Here is a 25,022-nt window from a genome sequence, read left to right on the forward strand (position 1 = left end):
TATTGGTGTTTTAATTAGGCATATGTCTTAATTGTAGGCTACTAGTCAAAAGAAATAGTCATAATTCTGACACAAAGTCACAACAATGGCTGCCAAAATGATGTCCAAATTTTTAACAAAACTATGTCAGATGTTTTAAACATAACGGATCATACATCTTTTAAAGCTGCCCAAATGTTTCTATATCTAATAACTTTGACTTAATCCATTAAGTGCTTTTTTCCCCCATTAGTCTTAACTTTTTTTTCTGTTGGGAATGAGTTTCCACTGGAGTAGACCTAAAAAAATCTATTTTAACCGGAGACAAAAAGTTACTTGTTGGTAGGAAAACATTTTAAAAGTGTTTTGCCTTAGAAAATGTGCAGCAGTTAAGTTAAATATTTATGATTTGTAGTAATTTGGTAAGAAAATGCAAAAACACTTGAATTAGATGCCGATGGATTGAGGGAACACTACACCTGTTAGCACACATTGATTTCTGCTAAATGTCTTGGAAGCCCCTAATCTGATTTGTCAAGTCATAAATGGCCTCCAGTTTTGAAAGAAGAAAAGGAGATTAAGTGCTCCAATTATTACATTACATGAATTCATATTTATTCGGATTATTAAATTAACTAATGTAAACCTGGTTGTTAGAGAAACCACATTACTGTGAACCGTGTCAACCTAACAAAAGCTGTTTATTTCCTGTGATATGAGAATGACACGCCTGTGTTTTGTCTTGAAACACCCCCTCACAAAAAAAAAACAAAAACCACAAGTACATGCACATGCCCATTTATTTAAATGATAAGAGTGTGTGCAGTCATCAAGATAAGCAGTTGTCTTACATTGAGTTGTGTCAGGCGGATTTCTCCTCAATTCTTTAACACTTAAGAGGTCTTCTGTTTAAAAGCTGCCTTCTTCAGTCTCCTCTGGTACATTTGCATTTTAAAAAATGAACAAACACCATTTGCAGATAAAAAGCAAAAGAGGTTCATACAAGTAACAAGACTTTGGAGAGCAAAGTTAAGCCTCTAAAGGTTCCCACCAACTCACTGGGAGGAGGAGGAAGAAACTTGATGCAACACTATTTGTACCTGTAAATACTGTACCTGAATATTTAACAGTTCATAAAAATAAACCTGTTGTTCAAAGCAAACGAAAAGACGATATGTTCGCCATTCCTTGTGCTGCGTAAAAACATAATACAGAGTCACCTGAAAACAGTAAAGCATCTAGTTTGGAACAGCACTTGACACTTTTTAAATACCACAAACAGATAAGTTTTGCATTATTGTTTAAATACGTTGTTCTGCAACCGAGTGACAACCGTAAACCGGACAGTCGTGTTAGACGTGACACAACTCTTGTAAGAGTTTCTGTCGAGTGAATTCCTTTCAAATGAGAGTCTATTATTGCTGCATCATTTTGAGATGCAGGTGTTGGATTTACGAGAGGACAAAGTCAGAGCTTAAATCTTCTCTACGGTCCGTCGTTTTCATTTTAAGATCAATTTAATGTCCCTGTAGGATTTGGATTTTCCTGTCACTGTCAGGTTTATACATTTAGGGCAAAAAAAAAACGAGTATAACTGTTAAATGACTCAAGGACAAACTGTCCATCAAATGTCACAGAAATCCATTACATCCTGACAGTTAAATTAATAGGCCAAATACACTTAACAGTAATTTATATTGTCTGCTGTTCCTAAAAAGAAAAAAAAAGCCAGATTTTCTGTTCAGCCATGATGTATTTTTGAGTTTAAAACAAAAAGGTGTGAAAAGTGTGACATGGAGTCGTCATTTTTAGACATCCGCAAAAAACCTTTACATGAAACAGGCTCATACAAAAGCCTTTAGTACTTGGTATGTTCTATATTTTTCTCAGTTTAGGTATTTTGAATACAGATGCACGATTGTTGCAGCAGTAACCGGTTCTCTCTCACCTGAACTGAATAAACTCCCGTCAGCTTTGATAAAAACATGTCATGAGATGGAGGGTTTGGCGTGACCAGGCTGTGCACTAACACTAAGTTCTCCTATTGATGTCTACAAAGTCAAAACACTGCATGAGCAGGGAAAAACTTGCTTGGTTGGCATGTTCAGAACTCACTTTCAAAAAAAAAAAAAGAAAAAAAAAACGTGACTGCCTTAATCTGCACAAGGGTATTACAACTAGAGTGGACTTTTAGCTTGTCAGTCTGCAGAAGGTGGACATTTTTCTTAAATATCCCTGAATGTTTTATCTGTCGTTGCACATGTTAAAGTGAGGGAGAATACAATAACACAACACTGAAGGGGGCTCTGACTTGCAGAATAAACCACATTTTGTTTCATCATTATCAGGCTTCTGACATATTTGGACCGCCATCAAACACTTGGCACCGTTATTGATTTACTGATGAGCTTCCTAAATAATAAACAGTGATGAGGAAATACAGCTGTGATAGATCTTGAAGAGGAGATGCACCACTTGCAGCACCTCTAGTTGCAATTTTTCTTCTGATTATTGGAGTAAAAGCCTCCATACAGATGCATCTTGCACAATTAAATGCTGCTAAATGACTGTATCTTAAAGAACTCATAACTTTAGAATTGTAAGGAATATTAGAGAAAAGAAACCTTTTGCAGAACAGCAACCTAAAAATCATTTTTGGCCCCTTTTTAAACCAGACAAACTGTGGCCATCAGTATGCATTTTGGCATGTGGTCACAGCTGCAGGGTGGCTGTCTCAACGAATGACCGTATCCACCTCCGCAGCTGAAACACACAAACATCTAACAGCATCCCTTCAGAGCGCAGGAGCCCTTGATCTAAACAAATCATATTTCACGTCACTGGAACCACAATTCATTAGCACAATCACGTTTAAAAACTGTCTTACTCGATCTTCATACAACCAGGGTAAGAAACTAACACCAGCCACCAGCCAGATGCAGGTAAATTGAAGCTGTGGCTGTCGGGGCTGTCTCTCGTTTTAGGTTCAAAACATTAAACTGGCAAAACGATAAAAGCCTGGGTAAAATGTTAGTTTCCTGCCCTGCTCACAACTCGTCTTTCAAATCGAGAAATGACAATACAGAAATAAAAAATACAGCACCGACACATCTACTCAACAAAAAACCGCGCAAATTATTTTTTTTTACAAATTAAAGCAAATAAATAGAGGAGGACAGTACCTTTGCATAAACATGAGTACAAAACCTAACAGTCAGTGGATGTACAATAAATGTGAGTGAATCCGAGAGGGGAGGAATGGGCGTGTTCGTGGATTTGTGTGACACCATGAACCAGTGTTAGGACGACCCCCCCTTTTTTCCTTCGAGACGAGAACCTCGCGCGTGCTACTCCAGATCGTCCACATCCTCCATCGCGATGGTGCTGGTCTGTTCTGAGGTCACACCTGGGAAATAAGACCGACATCGAACAAATGAGACTTTATCCCACCTGTCCTGCTCAATAATCTACAATTCCATAATGTATTTCCAGTAGAGAGGACTCTGCTGTCGTTGTTTTATCAATCTTTTATTGAATCAGTTCATACATTTTCTTTTATCTGTTGGTATTCTCTTACAGTGCACAGGCTGGGGGCCATCAAGAGCACACATACTCAAAGTCCGGGGCAAGAAAAGGCTTCATTTCTCGGCCACACTTGAAGGAAATGGGAGGTCTGGTCTGCCATTAAGATGCATTCTGTTTACTGGCATTAAGCAGCTGTGGCTACTGTTGTTAGCATTACTGTTACCAGCCTGTACACTCATATATAGTAAACCTTCAATTACATCTTTGTGTTTGTACATGATGGCACATCTGTCACACAGAAATCAACCCTATTAGATGGAATTCAATCAAGCCCGTAAACGTTGTAGACGCAGTGGGTTTTGAATAAAAGCAAAGCAATGGCGGATGGTTTTCAAGAAAAACAAGTAGCTAAAGGCCGTTTCTCTCTCTCTCTCTGTGATCTAAACTTTAACAATGCAGTATATCCATTGTGTGTACTTATTGCCAAATCTGTAGCTCTCAAGGAGAATAAACCAGTGTCAGCCAGAGATGATTCATCCATTTCTGCTGCCCAGCGGATAAACCTGCTAATCCTCCAGGTACACAAAGTTTGTAGGAATGTATGTAGACAATGATGTTGGCTCTCTTCATAGACAAATTGGTAAAAGGTTTTATACTTATATGGTATACTTGGTTTTCCACAAAAGTTTAGGATGCTAGTAGATGAAATAAACATAATTTTGACAACTTTGCATTTTCATATTGTCAGTTTGGGAGTTTGCATGTTTAAACCAAATGTTTGGTTTGGTAAATATGAACCAATATGAGTATATAAACATTTTTTGTTTATTTTTCAAAGCTTGAAGAATGCTCAAAGCTTTGAGGAAGAGCTTGAAGTATGAAATATTTTGTGCGACATATGAAAAACTATCATCTTTGCAAAAAAACCAAAAAAGGTTAATAGATACATTTACTATTTACTACAATGGCTGTATCGTACTTGAGGCATCGTCGTCATTGGGAGACTTCTTCTTCTCCTCCACATAGCCATGACTCAGCAGTTTGGACATGCTGACTGGGGGAGCCTTCTTATCAAAAGACCTGCAGAAGAAACAGGACAGACGGCCATTACGACGACTTCGCTCCATACTGTCAATTCGTTTAAGGCTCACATATCTTCTAATCAATTGCTGTGCATCCCATGAGTATTTGTTGTTGCTTTAAAGATAATGTGGATATGACGGGATTTACTCACGTTCTCTTGTATTTGCTGGTCATGGACATGCCCTCAATCTGACAGGCAACGCCATCAGGGGACATCTGAAGGACGGAAAATTTACACAAGTTTATTTGTGTATCTCTTAAATCACAGTTACTGTACATTCTCACTGTAACGGCCACAATATTACACAATAAAAAAAACAAACAATGTGAACAGTTCTGACTTTTGCATTGTGGAATTATGGCAAGACTGATTTACTTTATAGAGAAATGTGAGATGAAATGATGGAAGAAAACTGTAGGGGAAATTAGCCATGCAGTGAAAAAGGATTGAAGAAACTGGCATGGAAATAAAAAGTACAAATAATCTTAAAAAACTCAATTCTCCTCCCTAGTCTGACACAAAGCCTGTCTAAGTATTATCTCACAAATTATTTTAAATTTTGTTTTTTTCCAATATGTACACCTCATGTGAGGAATATAACTAAAAACAGCTACTTTAGAACAACGTAGAGGACTCACATCTCAAAACAGATGGCAGAAATATTTCTTTTTTGCATATTTTGATGCTGTAAGCATTCTGAAATTGCATTACATTTGCAATCATGGTATGTAACTTGTATGGTTTATAATGATACAGCTTCACAGCTCTACAAGTGATCGGTCTTGATAAAAAATACCAAGAAAAATGAAGGTAAAAGCATTTTTTTTTTAAACAGCATATTATCAGACACTTTGATATAGAATCTAAGAACATTTTATGAGATGTACTTCCTATAAATCTGTGTTTATCAGATCCTTTCAATGCACCACATTACTTACCTGAAAGATTTCCACAAAACAAATCACACAAAAGCACCGACAGAAAATGAAAAGCCAAATGAATTCTGACCGAAAAATGCGATGATGGAGCGAACTTAGGTAAAATAAGAGAGGGCGATGATATAAAAAAAAGGAAAAGGATGGAAGACACCGACATGGCATCAGTGTTGGGGTTTGATCGATTCACCTTCTCTTTATCAGGGGAAAATCTATCAGTCTCTCTTTCCCAGGACGAACCGTTATCAGTGCCAAACGGTGCAGTCAGAGCCTGCATGCCCCGCTTCATCTCACCGTCGGGAGATGTTGCTTTGATTCCGCTGCAAGTACAAAACCACGGTGACAGAGGATGTGAATTTACCACTTGCCACTCATCACAATCTGGGAAATTTTGGCAGTGGTCTGCACGTTTGGCTAGTGCTCTAACAAGCCTTTAGGAGACTCAAACAGCATTTTTATAAGTTCAGTTTTATCCAGAAAATCGGATTGGGCTTATAAAATACTGATTTTTCTGTTTTTAAGCTCCATTTTTGTTAAGTAATCATAGTTTTCATCCACTTAAGCTTCTCTGAAGCGATATTATAAACAAGATTTTTGCAGAATCCATCGATATGATGGAAAATAGGCTCCAGTGTGCGGTGGGAAACTGACGTCAGATTTTTGTACAGGGTCTTAACATCTGGTGACGCATCTTCATCATGTTGGATTTCTAAACTGTTTGTCTGAACAGTGGAGCTTACCTCTTTGACTCATCACCTCCAAACCAGTTGGGTGGATTGTAGGGTTTCAGTGGTTTGTCCTCAACATCAGCATCATGACTCAACAGCCCTGCGGGGGGGGGGAGGACACACACAGTGTTCGAAATGAAATGCTGCCAAAGAATATGAAACATTGTATGTCACCTCTGAAAGCACACTGTGAACTTATTCACTGTGAACAGGGTATTAAGCTCCGAGGCTGAACATTACTCAAATATAAAATAAGTTATTCTCTCCTATGCTGCCATTTCCTGACACCCCACTGTTCTCCAGCATTGCTACTACAGTTGTTAAGCAGAAAAACAGCCAAAACATCTGGAATATTTATATGGAAACAAACTCAGCCGCGGTGGTCGATGTTACCGGTGTTGGGACATACAGCGATTACATTACTTGCCCACCACCCATACCGTAGTTTTGGTATTCAGGTGTTATCAATTAGGCCGTAAACCAAATCAGGCAATACGGCGTTCAGCCGCAGGGTTGAGCGGAGGTGTGGGTGTGTTTATTTGTGCTCCAGAACGTAACCGCTGTGAAACAATCAGTCAGACGACTGACGCTACAATTATAAACTGACTGTCTGCTCCGGGAGCATCTGCAGCAGCTGCAGAGTCACAGCAAAATGTAGCAGAGTGAGACATCTGTTCTCCGTCCTGCTGCTGTAAACAAACGTAACGCTAACTGTTAGCGAGCACCTGCTCTCATTTCTCCCCGGGTCCCAGTGCTTTGTTTTCAACTCTCCTGCACAACAGTGGTCGTCCTCTGGCTTGTCCCCGTCTGTGTGCGCCACAGACCGGCTGGCAGCAACCTGAAGTCCGCTGTCACTAACTCTTAAATAAGGGGAAGATCTAAACTAAAAATCTAATGTTAGAGATCAAAGAAAACGCTCTATGGATGAGCGTCAGTGACGAATGTCTATTTTTGTACAATGTCCGGTGTAACCGGTAACACCAGTGTTGTCACGGGTTTATTAGTTGGTGGGAAAATATCCTCACCGTGGCAACCCTACAGGAGACATGAGTTCACTCAACAAAAGATACTGTTTCCCTCTGGTAACTGAATTCAGCAGTATACTTCTGTTATATTTTCCCTCAATGGATAAAAAAGACATTTTTGGAAAATGATTTTCTCTTTCATGTTGTGGCTACTTGTTCAAGATTTGCATTTCAAAGAGTTGAGCCACATATGTCAACATCAAACAAATGAACTGAGATGGTTTTTATCTCCAAAATGGGATAACTTCCACTGTTTCAATTTCATTATACAGTTAGGATGCAGTCTAAAGGGCAGGTCAGTCAGATTTCATTATTTAAATATGCAAAAGTAGAGACAACCTTGTTGTAGAAAAGGAAGAAATTACATAGAAACTAATAAATATTCATTCGTTGGAAAATATGTGACCTGATATTAATAGCAGAATCAAAAGAAACTGGTATTCAGGTATTTATTGTGGTCAATTTAAAATATCTAATACAATAATCGACTTTCACACAATCTTTTAATGAATGTGTCATAAACATTTCAGTGCACTGTGTGCACTAAATGAAAGGCCTAAAACACATGTTTACAGTTGAAAGAAACCTCACCTTTATGCCCACCCCCCTTAGCGAGCTTGACGTAGTCCGAGTCTGACTCAAATATCCCAACCCGTCGTCCACTGATCCTCTCCACTGGAGTGACTTGGTCGGCGGTCTGGGACAGACCTGGGATCTGGGAGGTCGGTCCAGTCACGCCGCTGGATGCAGCTCCAGGCTTTATGCCTGCAATGAACTGAGAATTAAATCTGCTTGCTTTGCTATGTGGCTCCATTTTCAAGCAAACTAATGCTTCCTTGACACACGTAAGGGCCACAGTGCACTGCATGTTCAGTGAACCCTTCTTTTTGGTTTGGCTTGTGGCTGGAATGTATTTAAATGTAGTACAAGTGATGGAGCCAGATAAATGCTGTGGACTTTTTTGGAAATGCATGCAAACACTTTATGAAATGTAATTTATTTGTGGTACTTTTGCCTTTCGACAGGCAGCATGAAGCTGTCAGGTCCTGATACAGTAACAGTCAGTCTTACCTCCAGGCTTGGTCCTTCGATGGTTGGGTACAGCAGCAGTCATTTCAGCTGAAGACATCACTAAATCTGATGACCAAAGAGAATAATTAATAGCCTCTTGGCAGACATACAAGACATATCACCTGACCCAAGGCCTCCTTTCTTAACCAGGAGTAGCATCTTTTCATTTCATACATCCTAATCTCAAAAGGTGCACATGAAATTTCAGAAAATGGCAGTTTTTTTTCCAGCCATCATCATCTTCACTGCACAGGACTGTGCAGTAAAACCGTGTGTACAAATGAAGATTAAAGTGAAATAATTTGCTGTTTAGTCGACAGTTTTACTGCCGAAATTACCATAAACAGAAAAACTATTTTACAAAATAGTGAAACATGTTAAACAAGTGGTGTATCGTTAACTAAAAGCAACGTAGTCTTAAATCCGTCATTTTTCTAATTAAGTTTGGCATTGTGTTGCTCAAGGAGACAATAGCGACCCCTGTCTGCGCTGCTTCTTACCTCCAAACAAGCCGGCCTATATTTTGATACTATTAAAAAAACAATTAGGTAAAAATAACACGATTCTTGCGATGTGTAAAAACCCAAATAATGTGTGAAAGAAAATTACTAGAGTTAACTAACAGTTGCCACCTTTAAAAGGCAGAATAACGTTTGCTAACGGTTGCAGACGTTTCATTAAAAGTCAAGACTTTGGTTTGACTACACACACACTGTCTTGTCTATAAATACACAAGCAACACAATCGAGAAACAAGCTTCTTTTTCTAGTGTTTTCCACAGCATAGTTTTACTTAGCAATGTAGCTAACAAAGCCTTGCTAATTTAGTTAGCCGCCTAGCTAGTTGCCGCAGTAGCTTTCCGACGCTAATCTCACTTTGCGCCAACATAATGCTCCTTTCTTATGTGCTAAACTAATGATACTACCCGCAGGAAATCAGACATTTGCCTTACATTATGTGTTATTTCTCTTTTGCTGTAATGATTGAATGGGTAGCTGCAATTAGATGCCGTTAGCCTCTTCTTGTTCTGCAGGCAGGGATGTACCGGGACGCACACACTTCCTGTGGCACCTGCTGCCGACTTCCTGTACGCTAGTCAAAGATCGTCTATGTTCGACACCGGCTGACGTCAGCATTCCAATGACAGAAGATCTTGAAATAGGGTCAGAGTGAGAGCTCTTACTATTGTTCCCACTGTCAGTAATAACGAAGACGATCTTTGTCCCCGTTCAGAACCCAAGCGCTGTGTTGGTGCAGGGAATCATATGCCAGACTGAGTAGCTCAGCTGAATAGCAATATCAGTCGCAGTAATAGGAGTATAAATATTGAATTTACATTATCTGTTTGCACCTTCATATTACTGTTAATTGTTTCTTTATACTATCTATCTATCTATCTATCTATCTATCTATCTATCTATCTATCTATAGTGCATTTCACTGCACCTCATATTGTCTGCTTTGTGTACATGACCACTAAAGAACTTGAACTTTGAGCACTGTGTAATTTTATGCTAACATCTGATACTTTACTATACTCTGCTGTGAATGCATGCTTACTTTGTACCAATTACCAAATAGACCCTCTCTATATAGGGGAATTAAGTTGTAGCTAATGGTTTTATTCATGTTTAATGAACCATTTTGTAGAACAATGTTTAGTTTGCCAGATGGAGAAAACACTTAACTGTTTTAGACTGTTTGGTCACTTATTTCTAGAAAAAAAACTACTGCAGACAATGTGGACCAAAACCCATTTATTGCCATCTTATCAACAGTTACAACAGCAGACTTGATGATTAAAACTCCTTATTAATGACGTCTATAACTGCAAACTTAATGGCATATTAGGCATATTATTATTGTCAGAAATAATTTCAGCATTTATTAATGAATTACCAACATACCAAGATAGACAAATAAGGTTTTTTCACAACCTGCTGATTTAAAACGGATCTGTAAAGCATTAGTAACAACTTAAGTCTTCCTCACAAAGTGGCATTTTATTGTTTAAGTATTGTTTAAGTGATATTTTAAAAGCAGGACTTTTAACAAAGTGTTATTCCAATGTGGTATTTATACTTTTACCAATAGACTTAAGTATTTTTGTCACCATTTATGTTATATAATGGCTTAAATGCTAATTTAGACTGAAGTGACCCAGTTTCAACACAAAATAATTGTTTCTACAACAGGCTTTATCACTGAAATGCAATAGGCAATCATCAAATCCAAACAGAAATATATTAAACAGAATATATGTAATTAGAACAAACAACAATATATTAGTGGTATTATTCGAAATTATATTATCTCTGTCAAGAATAAGCATTGTTACTCTTCATTAAAGTTTAATACGCTCTAAAATATCTATCATGCTATTTTTATTCCAAACGAGAAGTTTCATTCCAAAATGAGATACACATTTCATTCTTTTTGGTATTTTTTTACATAAAACCACAAAAACTTACGACTTACTCACTTGAAAAACTATTGTATTGGAGTTATTGCCTGTCATTAGAGTATTCTCCAAAGTAGAAAATCTACATTTTGGAATGAATGCTTCATCTCATTCATAAAGAAACAGTATTGTCAGTGCATGCAGAAAACACCCTAGCAGTAAGAACTGGTTAATTTGTCAGAAACCAATAAATGATGCACATAATGCAACAAAGGTCAGGTTAGAAGAATTATGCTGCTGCTTTTCAGATGGCAGCCAACTTGGACAAACTCTTTTCTGGCTTGGTGACCCACTCAGATGTCTTTGCCACAGTCGGGGCAGAGGATGTCCTCTTTGCTCGTCAGGAAACCTCGGCCAACCAGAGACACGCAGCACCTTTTGCAGTTGAAGCAGTCGTTGTGCCACTGGCGCTGCTCAAACGAAATGTACTTGCTTCCCCCGAGACCTGAGACAAAAGCAAGAAAGTAGGGCCATAAGTAACCTACATGAGGACCAAACTGACCCTAACAGTCTCATGATCTCTGTAATGTAATAATCCTGTAATTGATGGTGATTGGATCACCAACATCATGCACAAGACATCTGGAATATTTATGACCTCTTGTGTTTGAATATTTCACTCAATTAATGGTGATTGGATACACAGGATGCAGAGGGAAGCATATGATCAGGGGAGGGTTCATTCCTCCTTAAAGGTGTCATTTATAGTGAGTGTACTTCTGTCTATACAACCTCCCCAAATTCATGATGCAGTGCTGCATGTCATTTGTTTTGACCTAGTTTTATTGAGGACAAATTAAGCATTTTGACACACCTAATAACATTTCAGCCAGACTTCATTCAAAATTCCTATAATTAAGAGTATGCAGCATAAGAGTTGTTTCTTGTGATCTTCTTGGTATGTAAAATTCAAAAATGAGTGCCTATCTTAGCTTCACTTGGAGGCCCTAAGTAAAAACCCATAGGTGCCACAAAGGTTTTTAAGGGGGATATTTTCCTTGAACATGGTATGATACAGTATATAACAGGAAAATGCAACAAGAGCTTTAACCTGGCTGACATTAGTGTCTCTCACAGGCTATAGCGGGCTCAGTTTTAAAGATACAGTGAAGCTGTCATATGAAACTATATGACCTAAGGCATCCATTGGTACCAACCATGTCATGCTAGCTTTTCAGGAAAGGGGCTAAATAACGTTCCAAAGTTAGACTAAATTTTGGCGAGGGAAATACTGCCATGGCCATTTTCACAGGGGTCCCTTGACCTCTCACCTTAAGATAACTGAATGAAAAAATGTATGGGTACTCACGTGTCTCTCCTTTACAGACATGCCCAATTAATGCTAATCTCATGCACTTTTTTGGCAAAAACCATGCAATTTTTTGCATGCAGTACAAATAATTCTGTATAATAAATAATTCTACACACTAGGATCTCTAAACAGTCTTGGAATTGCATAAATTGGGTATGACTGGAAAGCTGAGACTCTTGTGGATTCAGTCGGACCAATTTTATTCATGTGTGATGATGTTAGTCCCCATAGCAGCCATTTCACTGTAGTGAGATCATTTTTTGAGACTTGGCCTCAATGTATAAAATGACCTATAGTGACTTCTAGGATAATCACAGCCTCATGAAACTTTACAACCACAGACTAGAGACCGAGGGCATTCAGAAGATGTATGGCTTTCCTAGGTATATTGACATCAAGAGGGTTTCTGAGCAACTTCTAGAACAGAAGTGCTCCCCATCCAATCTCTGAAAAATGCAATTCTTACAGAAATCTCCAAATGTCAAAAGTTTTTGAGACCAAATCACAGCATGGATTTTTCTATGACGTTCCTCAAGGTCTTGGTGGCTTAATGTGGTATTTTGGAGGAATTTTTGACAATTTTAATCAATTCTCGAGTGGTAAACAATGGTTAAGTTTTGTACCAAATCTGTGTAACAAATGGCACCAACCGAAAAATTGCTGCAACAACTTATGAGACAAAACTGAGTATGGGAATGGCCATCATATACTTCCATTACAATGTTCTAAGCCCTTACACACTAGACTTTCAAATTTGAATAGGCGCGTCACCAAACCACAATGTGACACACAGACTAGAAAAAGAAAAAGTTGACACACAGTGCTGAGCTGCACCCCAAATCAATCTTCAGGTTCCCAGCTTGATGGTGATGATGATACCAGATGATGTATGCCACTTCTACGTGGCATATACTGTTGACCTGTGACTATCTCCCCCTGAAGATCCACTGTTCCTCCAATAATTAGGTCTATGGTAAGGGGGAGGGAGTGGAAGAGGCTAATAAGAGTCTTCAGGACATGTAACCACACCAGCTTACTTTAATTATGGAGCAGTTTATGGAGGAAGCCTGATAATCAGACTGAATTTCCATTAACTCACTAAATGAATCAATGAGATGTGGGTGGAAATTCAAAGGTCTGGAGCCAGGCTAGACTGCACATGGCCCTGCCTCAGGAATTGGAGATTTGGATGAGATTAGTCCAAGACACCTCATTGGACAGTCAGCAACCCTACTAATCACATTATTGCAGGCTAACAACAAAATGGCACCACTGTTGAAATGTTGGATATCACTGGCAGGGAGCTAAATTTTATGACATAATGGATTTTCATGAGCATCATGGCACTGAAAATTAAAAGCCGAAAGATTCGCCACATTCAATTAAAAGCGAGGATCATTTGATTTCTGTTGATCTAATTTAATAAACTTTCACTGCTTGTCACTCAAGTGCAGGTTAATGTTTACCGCTGATAGGGGTGGTGCAGTAAGCACATTTCTTAGCAAACAAGTTGCAGAAGCAGTCGAGGCAGTAGGCAAAGTCGTCCCGAGAGGTGAAGCGCTGGCCGGCCAGCTGCTGCTTGCACCCGATGCAAACGAAGCACTCCTTATGCCAGGGCTGGTCACGGTAGTTCACTCCTCCAGTGGTGATGGGCTGAAAGATATGGACCAGTTTATGGTTTATGCAGACTCTCATATGTCACATGTGTAAATATTTGACCTTTCATGACTATAAATTAAGGGTATGATCAAGTTTCTGTAGACTGAAGTAAGAAAATACTCTGCTATCGAGACATACAGCACAGCATACAGCATTTGGAGATAGGAAAACAAAGATAATGCAGGGTAACAAAAAAGTCTTAACTCAAGGTCAGCTTATTAGCTTTTTGAGAGCTTTCAACCACATCTCACGGTTTTTCTCCAGTGGTTGGAGTTTGATGTTAGGAAGATAGCTCAGTTCTGTTCTAGGATGATCTTAGGCGATGGATATGAAAGACAACTAAGCAAACTCCATTTACTGATGAACACCTTAAAATGCAGTTGGAAGATCCAGAAAAGCTTCTAAATGGACCTTAAGTTGTTTTTTTGTTGGGGTTTTTTGTTAAATTACAATTTCCAAGGTCCCACTCGTTAAGATAATGCCATTTTTGACAGTTGTGAAAGCACATATTTATATGATACAATAAATCGATAAATAAATCACCTGAGCATAGAAATCACAAACACAGAAAATGCCGCGTGTTCGTTTTGATAGAAAGTGAGACAACTGTTGCTATTACAGTTTGTAAGCTTATACTGTTGCAGAAAAAGTTCCCATATAGGATCATACTGCTGAATTTCTTAATCATTTTTTGCTGTTTGTCGCTCACTCAGTCAGGAGAGGCAGATGACTGCTGTCTCGCCTAACAGCTTTTAGCACAAAAAGACGCCTCAGATTCCTGCCTGCTTGACCATCTGTTTCCTCACTGCACCGTTAGATGATGATTTGCTTGTACAGTAACTAAACCGTTGGATGAACTTTTACTTCCAGAGAAAAATTGGTTTAAGAGGTTAATTGGCCCTTAAATGACTCTCAAAAAGAATATTGATCTTGTTACTATTTGAGGGATGGAAGAATTGCTCATTAAAGACCTCTGCGCAACCTCACAAACAATAAGTAAAAACAAAATCAGTTGCATTTGCAGACATGTATTGATTTATAATCTATTTTAAGACAAAATATATGTCTTTACAGTGGCTGAAGAAAACTACAGTACATTACAGAATCAATACCTCTCACCAGCTAAGTGAATCTACATCACATTCTGTGTTGCTGTTTTTTGTTGTTCTACCTTCTTGCAGTGGACACACTGCAGAGCAAACAGCTTCTCATAGCAGGGCAGGCAGTAGTTGTTGGCTTCCTTCTGGACAAAGCTCTTGGTGCCAATGGGCTGCTGGCAACGGTTGCAGGTGAAACAATTCTCATGCCAACTGTTGCCCTTATGCTCCATCTTTTTAGAGCCTGGTGGGTGGAGAGGGCAGAGAGAGGAAGTGTGAGAGTGTGGGGGGGGGGGGGGGGACAAGAAGAGAGTGAGGGAGATGAAAAAGATAGAGTTCTCACACTAACAAATGTCATTTTTCAATTTAACCTGTATGTCCACCATGCAGTGCTGATGTACCACTGAGCTGTTCCTTATGTTAATCTCTAACTCACTAAAGCTATTATAGCTGCAACAACCCAGTAATAACATATAGGCCTGTCTTCATCAATTCTTTTCCTTACATCACTCATGACATTGTGATTACATCATCAATTTAGACGTCATCATGCACAGAGAAAATCAATTTTTTGCAACACTATCTGAATGCCATTCAGATCAACGTAATACAGTCACAACTAAAGGCAATTTTCCTTTGTTATGTGAACATGGTAAACAATTGCCGTAACAACTTAGACCAGATTTATTTCTTTTGCAGCAAAAGTTTGACAAATGTGATAACTAACTTAAGTGCTACTCTGATCAATGACCCCTTTATGGCATTTGTAGTCCAATAACCCCATATATAATTCAATCTTGTATCTTTAGCTTTTTGTGGGGATTTTGTTGATTATATATCAGATTTATTTTAGCAAACAATCCTGTCTTTGCTCAAATAACATTATATTGGTTGTAATTTAAACCATTTCTGTCTCCGAGTACGATCAGGCCTCCTCACCTGGCATGATGGTCTTCAGGCACGCATGGCACTTGGCAGAGTACTCATTGCTGTAGCACTCGGTACACAACAGCGTTTCATCCTTGGTGGCAAAAGGCCGCTCCACAAGAGATCGGCTGCACTTGATGCAGAGAAAGCATTCGCTGTGCCAGTGGCGGTCCTTGTACGACAGATCCTGCAGAGGCAGTGAAGAGAAAGTGTTTGGTTCAGTTAGGGATCAGAGGGTGATTGTTAAATTAGCAAAGTAAAGGGGACAGGCACTATGTTCTCTTGTTTTGGTGTGGACTGCAAAATTAGATTAACTGCAAAAATGTGCTAGATTTCATGCTAAAAATAATAATAATAATAATAATAATAATACATTTTATTTGGAGGTGCCTTTCAAGTCACCCAAGGTCACCTTACAAGAAATGAAAGCATAAAAGAATCAAAAAAAAAAGTGCTAAAATACCAAGATAAGAGAGTATAATCACCAACTAACTCCTCTGCTGTATTCACTTTTCCACAAAGCACTTTAAGACATAAAACAGGGCTATTATTTCGATGGTTGAATTACTTTGTAATGACATTACCTGAGTCATAGTGTGGAGCTTGACTCTCAATAACCATATCTCAAGAAAATGAAACTGCTATTTCTCTCAAGAATGAGCCATATGAGCAATTTTCTCACTCCTTCTTCCAAACTTTTTTGTTGTTTGGTGGAATTGTTGAGGAGTATCTTGGTAATGAATTTTCCAGTCAGGGGTAGATACAGGGTAGTTTTTATGTTGTGCACAACATTCAAAGAATATCAACTATGATTGTACCCAGTGACACTTTTTTGTCAAAAATGAATCATTACTTTTCATGTTGTCAAGAGGCAAGTATGTTAAGCAAGCTTTTAAGCTAGAAAACTGACTTTGTGATGTCAAAGTTTCAGGATCCATTGAAAACCTGACCCTTCACAGGAAAGGTGCCTTGATGACTGGTTGACTAAAAAAAGACGATACCTTGCTGGTGCAGCCAATGAGCTTTTCGCACACTTCACAGTTGTTGGAGAAGAGTTCCTCGTAGCACTTAACGCAGTATGGGCTTTCGTCCCTCAGAATGTACTTCTGCCCATACAGGGACTCCTTACACTCTGTACAGTCGTAGGCCTCGACCATCTTGACTCGAATCTCCTATGTCAGTCCTCAGTCCTGTCTTTAAAGCAGTGACATAAAGACAATGAGATTACGGAGTTGTGCATAAGATCACTGTCCATCTGAAATAAGAAACTTGGGCTGGATTTCTGTAATTGGATGGATGACTTTTTTATTTGCCCCATAGTACCATCTCAGGATCACATGGTCCAGTAAATTACATCACGCCTCCACAACCATGTACCAGGTACATAATGCAGCTCCTCTGAAATTCCTGTAAACTTAATTGAGTGCTACATACAACAAATTAGGCAGAGGAATGTTGCAAGCAGGCCCCAAATAGGTACATACTGTAGAGTAAATGCCTTCCACTTTTTTAATGGACATGTTGTGACTTTTAAATTTGGTTTACTTGCTCCAAAAGAGTAAATCTAAGTGTAAGGATGTAGAAATTAGGTCAGCTTCCACTAAATTCCCCTGAGAAAATTAACGGCACCATCCATCTGAAAAGCCAAAAAGAGCTGAAAGTGAAAAGGACAAGAAGAAGAAGAGGAGGTAGAAAATGGTTAAGTTGGAGAGGAAAAAGACAAGGATAAGACCAGTACAGTATCAGATGTTCTCACTCAAGTTTTAAATATTGCTTGAGGATGTTAGTAGATTTTGGAAAAACAATTGCTGCATAAAATTGTAGGTAACCTCTAAAATTCAATTTTTGGAAGAAATTCAGCTTGTTTAGACAACTGGAAGGTCTTCATAGGGGAAAGGGGAAGATCAATGCACATTTGATAACATTATTAAGGCTACATTTCTCCCAAACGACCAGGGCAGCCTAGATGATTATCATTTTATCATTTTCACATTTATCACTTTTCAGTTATTGTTTAGTTGTTGTCAGATGCTTATAGTTGATAGCCAGTGATTGAATTCATTGTCAGATTATTTAAGAATGACTTTCATCTTAATTTGGAAGATTAGAGTTTAGACACAACTCCTTATTCAACCATGTAATCCTGTTTCTGCACATTATTCTGCACATTACTCTTTAGCCCCATATTCCCCTGTAACAGTTTTCTTCAATTCCTGACAAAAAATACCATTTCATGAAGGAGAGTGGAGTATTTCACACCCACTTTCCCCCTTTTGAAAGACTTCAGCGAGCAGCTCCAAAAATGCCTCTAAACCTCCACAGACTATGCTCATTTAGTTATGTGAATTTTAAGCATTATCATGACATTTAGAATAGAAAATTTTAAGTTGAAAAAAGAATTTACCTAACTAAATTTAAAGAGAACATAACAGAAAATATAACGTACAACTACACTTAGTGAACAATGCAATGAACAATTGCAGTCATATATATATAGTGTTACAATGTCGGATGTTCATATTAAATGTGGCCAAAGTGTAAAACGATGAGGTAAACAGATGGAGAAGTAATCCCTGTGAGCAAAAAGCACCAGATTCAGACTGCTCTGAATGGTTGGTTTCCGACAGTTCTTTCTACTTTCAGCCCAAACTGACGTCGGCTCGTGACAGATTTCTTTACATGGTCATCTGTTCCATGTACAGCGCACAAGTTCACTACTCCGCTGCACTAACATTATGGCATTTTCCCATTGTTTTGGGGATAGTCACACTGAGCCATGACTCGAGTTGAGCTGAAATAAGCAGAAAGAAATTTGAGCAGAAATTACACTGATCTTCTTGGATTGTGTGGCCCATAGAGCAGGTGCACTACAAACTTCCACTAACTTCAATGGGGTTAAAATAATTAAATCCTGCGGCTCTTCTAGACTTTCCAAATGTTATTGGATCGAATGGATCAAATTTTGATAGTGAAACGAGTAATTTCGTGGGGGTTGTGACACTCAAAAAAAAAGCCCTGCACTGTTCCCGGGGGCTTGCGGCTGCCCCACGGCAGGCTGCTTGAAAGCCGGCAATCAGAACAGAGTGGGCTCATTAGGAGGGGGCCTCAAAGAGACAGGAGCTAAAATGTCCCGTTTCAGACAGAGGCTGAACTGAGGGGCTGCATAAAGTGCCAGTATAAGATAAATAAGGAGTTTTTTGAATGGTGAATCATGCAAAGCTACACTAGTGGAGTCCTAGAATAAAAATATACAGCTGAAAATTAGCTATTGTAGTATTTGTAGTATTTGCTTTTAGCACAGCTCTTCTGCATCCCCTCGCTAAACCCTGTGTACCCTCTACTCTCTTCCATAAACCCTCTATATTCCTCTGAAAACCCTCTGTACCATCTTCACTCCTTTTCAAACCCTCTATACCTTAATCTAAACTCTCCTATAAAGTCTCTATACCCATCTGTAAACCCTCAGTGCCCTCTATATTCTTCTATAAACCCTCTGTACCTCTCTGTAGATCCTATGTACACTCTATACACCCTCTACACTTCCATATAAACCCTCTGTCCCCCTATGTAAACCCTACGTACTCTTCTGTGAACCCTCTATACATCCTTCCCTCCTTTTCAAACCCTTTATACCTTCTTCTCTCCCCTTCTTCACTTCTCTGTAAATGCTCTGTACCTCTTTTCTAAACTCTCTGCACCCTCTATAGTCCTTTTCAAACTGTTGATACCTTCTACATTCCCCTATAACCCTCTGTACCACCCCTGTACTTATCTCTAAATCCTCTGTGCCCACTTTTCAATACCATTTAAACTCTCTGCACACTCTATACTCCTCTACATTCTGTCTGTATCCCTCTATAACCCCTAAAAACCCTATATACCTCTGTAAAACCCCTGTAATTATCTATACCTCTCTAAAACACTTAAAAGTCCCTCTGTACCCCTCTATAAACCATCTATAAACCCACTGCAACCCTTTATACCCCTCTCTAAACCCATTGTACTCCTCTATAAACCCTCTATACCCTCTAAATACAACTATAAAACATCTGCTATCTGTACACCTCTATCAGCCCTTACACCCACTACCCAGCATACCATGTGTCCTTCTATAAGCCTTAAACCTTTACTTTCACTGTACACCGCTATATCCCTTTAATGGGCATTCATTGAACCCACATGATGACATTTTAAGAATACAAGAAGCATCAACAAGAAATTTAGCATCCTAATCCACTTTCACCTTTTGCAAAAACTTGCACAAAATAATTCACTAAACTCAGCTAAATCATGAATATATATAGGAGTAAAATCACCAAGGATATCTGAAATTATTATGAATGACTAGATGCACCAAGAAGTGTTGAGCCTCTGTGAATAAAAAGTAAAAGAGAGGAAACCAAAGATAAAGAAATGAAAGGCAAATTGCTTTGGGCAAGAATAGAAGAAAGACAAGACAGCATAAGTATAAAGTATAAATGAAAAGGGGCTTTTACCTGAAGAAGAGTCTTTGCCTGTCAGCGCAGCCTGAGTGTCAGAAAAGGAGCTTGCTCGCAGACTGAGATCAGGGGTATCTGTCAAGCGCTGCAGTCCATCTGCTTTATAAAATTAGAGCAGAATGTGACCCACACTGGGGCAGGAAGGTGGGGCCAGTGGTGTGACCGGAGTGGGCAGGTCAGTTTATATTCAGACTGCTATAAATTCAAGCCAAAACAATGAAAATCCTTACAAATCCAGATGTGAAATGTAGAACTCACAACTTGCAAGTTGTTTTTTTAAAAATGTGGATTTCTTGTGATCACAAGAAAGTTATTATATAATTGTCACATAACACGCTTTTTTTTTTTTAAATCACAAAAGAATTGTTCACTTTTATAGAACAATTAGTTCTGACCAAGTAATTTGATTGAACAAGAGGCATTTCATGAGTGCTGATATAGATTACAACAGCACTGGGACTTTTAACTATACATGTATCATTCCGCATTACAGGTGTTCTAATAACCATCACTTACATTAACGGTCGTTGTCTAGCTTAGATTGTAACAAACTTTGCACCGCAAAGATGAATATATTTCCACAAATAACATTTCAGTTAAATTATGAATGGTCATCAGTAGAGGACGAAGGGAGGGAAACAAGCCTAGATACTTGAGTGCAAACCCCTGGAAGTAAACCAGCTGTCACAGATGTTACTCAGTTACACAGATGTGAGGCAGGGACACACACACCTTACCTGCCTTGCCTGAGAACCACTGCCATACAGAAACAGTCTGATGCGGGACTCAAGGCAAGGGAGATCATGGCAGTCAGTGGGCATAGATGAGATGCTTTCTATAAACATACAAAGACTATGATGTGAATTGTGATTCATAATGAATCGCTGAACATAAAAAATATACCTGTAAACAAAAAACCTGTTTGTCTTGCAGGTCTGAAAGCTCACTAAAAAGTAACTGGAGAAAATTCATGGAGAACAGGGAATGATGGAGCAACGTACTGTCTGATCAAGCGGTTAACTCATCAGAATCACACATGCCACCAAAGCGTCTGTCAACAGACTCTTATTTCACTGGTTGCACAGTAAATGGAAACATATGCAGTAACATGCAGTAACATGTAGACCTACACAAAGTAGCAAGCTAGTGTGCAGGAAAATGTTTATGTGTTGACAACAGTCCAGTTGTGGAACTATTTGTGTTGGCAGAGCCAAATAAATGATTAAATAAACAAACAAATCATAATCTGTTGTTGCTTATTGCTGTTAACTAATAAATGGCACTTGTAGAACTGTTGTATAAAAGCAATATCACACTTGAGGTTGTCCTGTTGTACTGAATATCAGCACGGCTGTGATTCTCTTTGTCACTCAGCCTATGGCCTACTGCCTATGACTGAATCACAGCCGTGCTGATATTCAGTATAGCAGCACTCTCTCTCGTGTGATATTGCTTAAATCTAACAAAAGCAGCTTGTCATATTATTTGTGATGTCGGCATAGCAAATAATTATCCTGAGACCACATAACAAGCTGTCAGAACTGATTTCTCATGATCACAGTGTAATTATTTCAAAATGACTTGTGACGTCAAGATCACAAAAAACTTCCTCCTGAACAATTTTACTAGTGTCCTCTCAGACCTCCATATATTCCAGAAATGTGAAGAGAACTGTTGTCTAATATAATCTTTATCAGCCTGCATTTTATGAGATAATGAAACATGTCTTCTCCAGGCTTTCATAGAATGCTTTCAATAAATGAGAAAAGATATCCCTAAAGTATTTTTTAAGCTCACAGTTATGTATTCTGCCAGCTTCAGCTCTTCAACCAGGTTATTTCTGAGCTTTTCACCTTCAGTCTTCTTAAAATGTATAAATTAATAATCCAAGTCAAACCCTACAGCCACTGGCCATCCATTAAAAAAAAACTAAGGAAACACAGTCTGCTTGGCACAAGGCATTGACCATGACTACACAGTATGTACCCAATTTGCTCTGACTAACAATGAATCAATCTTTAGTCCATATGATGGAATAATATTATCTTATTGAGAATGGTATTTCAATACCAATGCACTGTGCAGCAAACCACCAGTTGAATTAAATGTTACGTGTGACATTACAACAATAGATTTTTTTTTGTGTGACACTGGGCTAGTAGAGCAAACTGTGAGGACAAAATAGAGGTAAGGTACAGTACATAAAATTGTTTAATGAAATTTGTGTGTCCTACATTTCCTTATAACGTTACTTAGTGAAGTCAGACTGCCTGGACCATGTCTAATACAATATGCAATTGGCTGTAAAGCTGTTGTGTTTTTGCTTCTTCAAATGAGAATCAATCTAATAACCCAGGGCTGTAATAAATACACAGGATTTTGACTTGAGGACACTCACAGCAGCTAAGGGCAGAGAGACGTCACCAGTGCATGGAGGTGAGAAAATGTAGTTCAGGACATCTAATATCATTGAAAAGAACACATGATCTACCAATTGAGGTTACATAAGAGCAATGTAACAGTTTCATTGACCTGTTCAAGAACAGGGTCAAAAACATCTGCTCTCTCATGTCCACCTTTTCTTCACTGCCTCCTCCTGTCATTGACTCTCTGTCTCCACTCCATTTTACTGCCGTGAGGCAGAGCCACATTGAGGAAGTCCAAGGAATATGAAACCCCGTATTTGTGCACTGGACCCCATTCCAACAGCTCTGCTAAAATCATACATTCCCATTCTCAGCCCCCTGCTCACCAAAACTGCCAACCTCTCCCTTCAAACTGGTAGTGTTCCATCTGCCCTCAAGGTCGCTGTTATCTGCCCCCTCCTCAAGAAGCCCACCCTGGACCCAGAAGTTCTTGCTAGCTACAGAGCTATCTTTAACCTCCCTTTCCTGTCCGAGGTGTTGGAGAAGGTGGTTGCTTCTGAACTTTAGGACCACCTTAAACACAATTACCTATTTGAAAAATTTCTTTCAGGTTTTCGTTCAGCACTGAAACAGCTATGCTCAGGGTTGTGAATGACCTGCTGATGGCAGCTGCAGGGTCCCCTTCTCTCCTGATTCTCCTTGACCTGAGCACTGCATTTGACACTGTGGATCACACTATCCTCTTAGAGCGCCTCCACACCACCACTGGACTGTCAGACTCTGCACTTAAGTGGTTTCAGTCCTACCTTTCCTCTAGGACTGAGTTTGTCTCACTGGGAGGATGCAGGTCTAGATCGCTTCCTGTCACCTGTGGTGTTCCGCAAGGATCGGTTCTCGGCCCCATCCTGTTTACCCTTTACATGCTCCCCCTTGGATGTGTCACCAGCAAACATGGGATGTCTTTTCATTGCTATGCTGATGATACCCAGCTGTACATCAAAACTGCCCCAAGCCCCTCTGCAGCCACATCACGCCTCAGCACCTGTCTTGAGGAGATGAAGGCCTGGATGAGCACAAATGTCCTCCAGTTAAACAGCAGCAAAACTGAAACTCTCCTTATTGGCACCCCACACCAGATTCAGTCATCCCCCATACCTCATCTCACCTTTGGTGAACAGGACATCCCCCTTTCTTCCTCAGTCACTAATCAGGGTGTTAGGTTTGACCCACAACTGATCTCTGATAACAATATAAGACATCTATGCAAAACCTCTTTCTACCATCTCAAAAACATCTCTAAACTCAGCCCCTCTCTAACCCTGTCAGATGCAGAGAAACGTGTCCATGTATTTATCTCCTTAAGACTGGACTACTGCAGTGTGCTCTTCATAGGGATCCCTGGCAGGAGCATCCAGAAGCTCCAGTACATTCAGAACAGCGCTACCAGGATCCTGATGAGAGTGCGAAAACACAAACACAAAACACTAATTCTGTTTTCATTGCATTGGCTCCCTGTCTCCCTCAGGATTGACTACAAAGTCCTGCTACTCCCTACCTACAGGAAGTGATAATACCACAAACCTCCATCCGAACCCTCAGATCTGCCAGCAGCTTGCTCCTCCAGGCCCCCAGTACTAAGCTCCGCACCATGGGGGATCAACCCTTCTGCTCTGCTGCATCACACTTGTGGAACAGCCTTCCTAACTATCTGGGGGTAGTACGGACCCTGGTCTCTTTTTAAAAAGGCCTAAAACCCTTTCTGTTCAGGAAGGCTTTTTCATCTTAACTCTCATTACTATTTTCTTTATGTTGTGTGTTCTATGTTATTAATAGAATAGAATAAATGTATTGTTATTATTATTACTAATGTTGATAGTGGTAAAACATTTGATTTACTTTAGAGTTTCATACGGAAATTATGGTGTTCAGATGGATGTATGTTGTCTGAGGGGCAACATGTATCCATCAACCAGGGAGGAGCTGTTGCCAGAGGTGGAAGAAATATTCAGATGCACAATAATATCGGCACGTCATCGATACCATCCAATAAAGGCTTTAAAATGTAATATTGACATCGACCAAAAATGAACATTTCTGCTGATATAACAGGCTGATAAAACGACGTTTAATTATTCCCAAAAGCCATGTACCCATGCAGTGCGACATCATCACATCTCTTGTGTTGAGTATGAAAGAGGGTGCAACCATATGTCTATGGTGTGGGTTTTTTTTTACAGTGTCCGAAATGGATAGCAAAGTTGCTATTTGCAATGATTGCTCAGAATCAGTCATCACATTCCTTCAACACTACAAATTTAATTGCCCATCTTAAGAACCATCATCCCGATCATTAC

The 25,022-nt window shown here is 39.3% G+C and overlaps 2 protein-coding genes across 2 annotated transcripts; both read right to left on the reverse strand.

Annotated features, from left to right (window-relative positions):
- Nucleotides 1-761: 761 nt before the first annotated feature.
- On the reverse strand, nucleotides 762-9,435 carry c24h7orf57 (chromosome 24 C7orf57 homolog). Its single transcript, XM_044345136.1, has 8 exons — nucleotides 9,300-9,435; nucleotides 8,348-8,413; nucleotides 7,868-8,041; nucleotides 6,264-6,351; nucleotides 5,714-5,843; nucleotides 4,739-4,803; nucleotides 4,484-4,584; nucleotides 762-3,385 (listed from the first exon to the last, which is right to left on the reverse strand). Exons 2-8 carry the CDS (start codon nucleotides 8,403-8,405, stop codon nucleotides 3,327-3,329), a joined length of 675 nt encoding a protein of 224 aa, XP_044201071.1. The 5' UTR covers nucleotides 8,406-8,413; nucleotides 9,300-9,435; the 3' UTR covers nucleotides 762-3,326.
- Nucleotides 9,436-10,089: 654 nt separating this feature from the next.
- On the reverse strand, nucleotides 10,090-20,519 carry LOC122976563 (four and a half LIM domains protein 2-like). Its single transcript, XM_044345135.1, has 6 exons — nucleotides 20,300-20,519; nucleotides 16,805-16,998; nucleotides 15,816-15,990; nucleotides 14,951-15,120; nucleotides 13,587-13,773; nucleotides 10,090-11,253 (listed from the first exon to the last, which is right to left on the reverse strand). Exons 2-6 carry the CDS (start codon nucleotides 16,958-16,960, stop codon nucleotides 11,102-11,104), a joined length of 840 nt encoding a protein of 279 aa, XP_044201070.1. The 5' UTR covers nucleotides 16,961-16,998; nucleotides 20,300-20,519; the 3' UTR covers nucleotides 10,090-11,101.
- Nucleotides 20,520-25,022: the final 4,503 nt, after the last annotated feature.

Source organism: Thunnus albacares, chromosome 24, assembly GCF_914725855.1.
Source record: "Thunnus albacares chromosome 24, fThuAlb1.1, whole genome shotgun sequence".
NCBI classification, from domain to species: Eukaryota; Metazoa; Chordata; class Actinopteri; order Scombriformes; family Scombridae; genus Thunnus; species Thunnus albacares.

Coding starts and splice junctions, on each gene's coding strand:
- c24h7orf57 (XM_044345136.1), bottom strand. CDS start 8,405: ATGTCTTCAGCTGAAATGACTGCTGCTGTACCCAACCATCGAAGGACC. Junction 6,352..7,867: donor TAAGGGGGGTGGGCATAAAG/GTGAGGTTTCTT, acceptor CCCCCCCCGCAG/GGCTGTTGAGTCATGATGCT. Junction 4,585..4,738: donor ACCAGCAAATACAAGAGAAC/GTGAGTAAATCC, acceptor TTTCTTCTGCAG/GTCTTTTGATAAGAAGGCTC.
- LOC122976563 (XM_044345135.1), bottom strand. CDS start 16,960: ATGGTCGAGGCCTACGACTGTACAGAGTGTAAGGAGTCCCTGTATGGG. Junction 15,991..16,804: donor TCATTGGCTGCACCAGCAAG/GTATCGTCTTTT, acceptor CTGCCTCTGCAG/GATCTGTCGTACAAGGACCG. Junction 11,254..13,586: donor CTGCACCACCCCTATCAGCG/GTAAACATTAAC, acceptor CTTTTGTCTCAG/GTCTCGGGGGAAGCAAGTAC.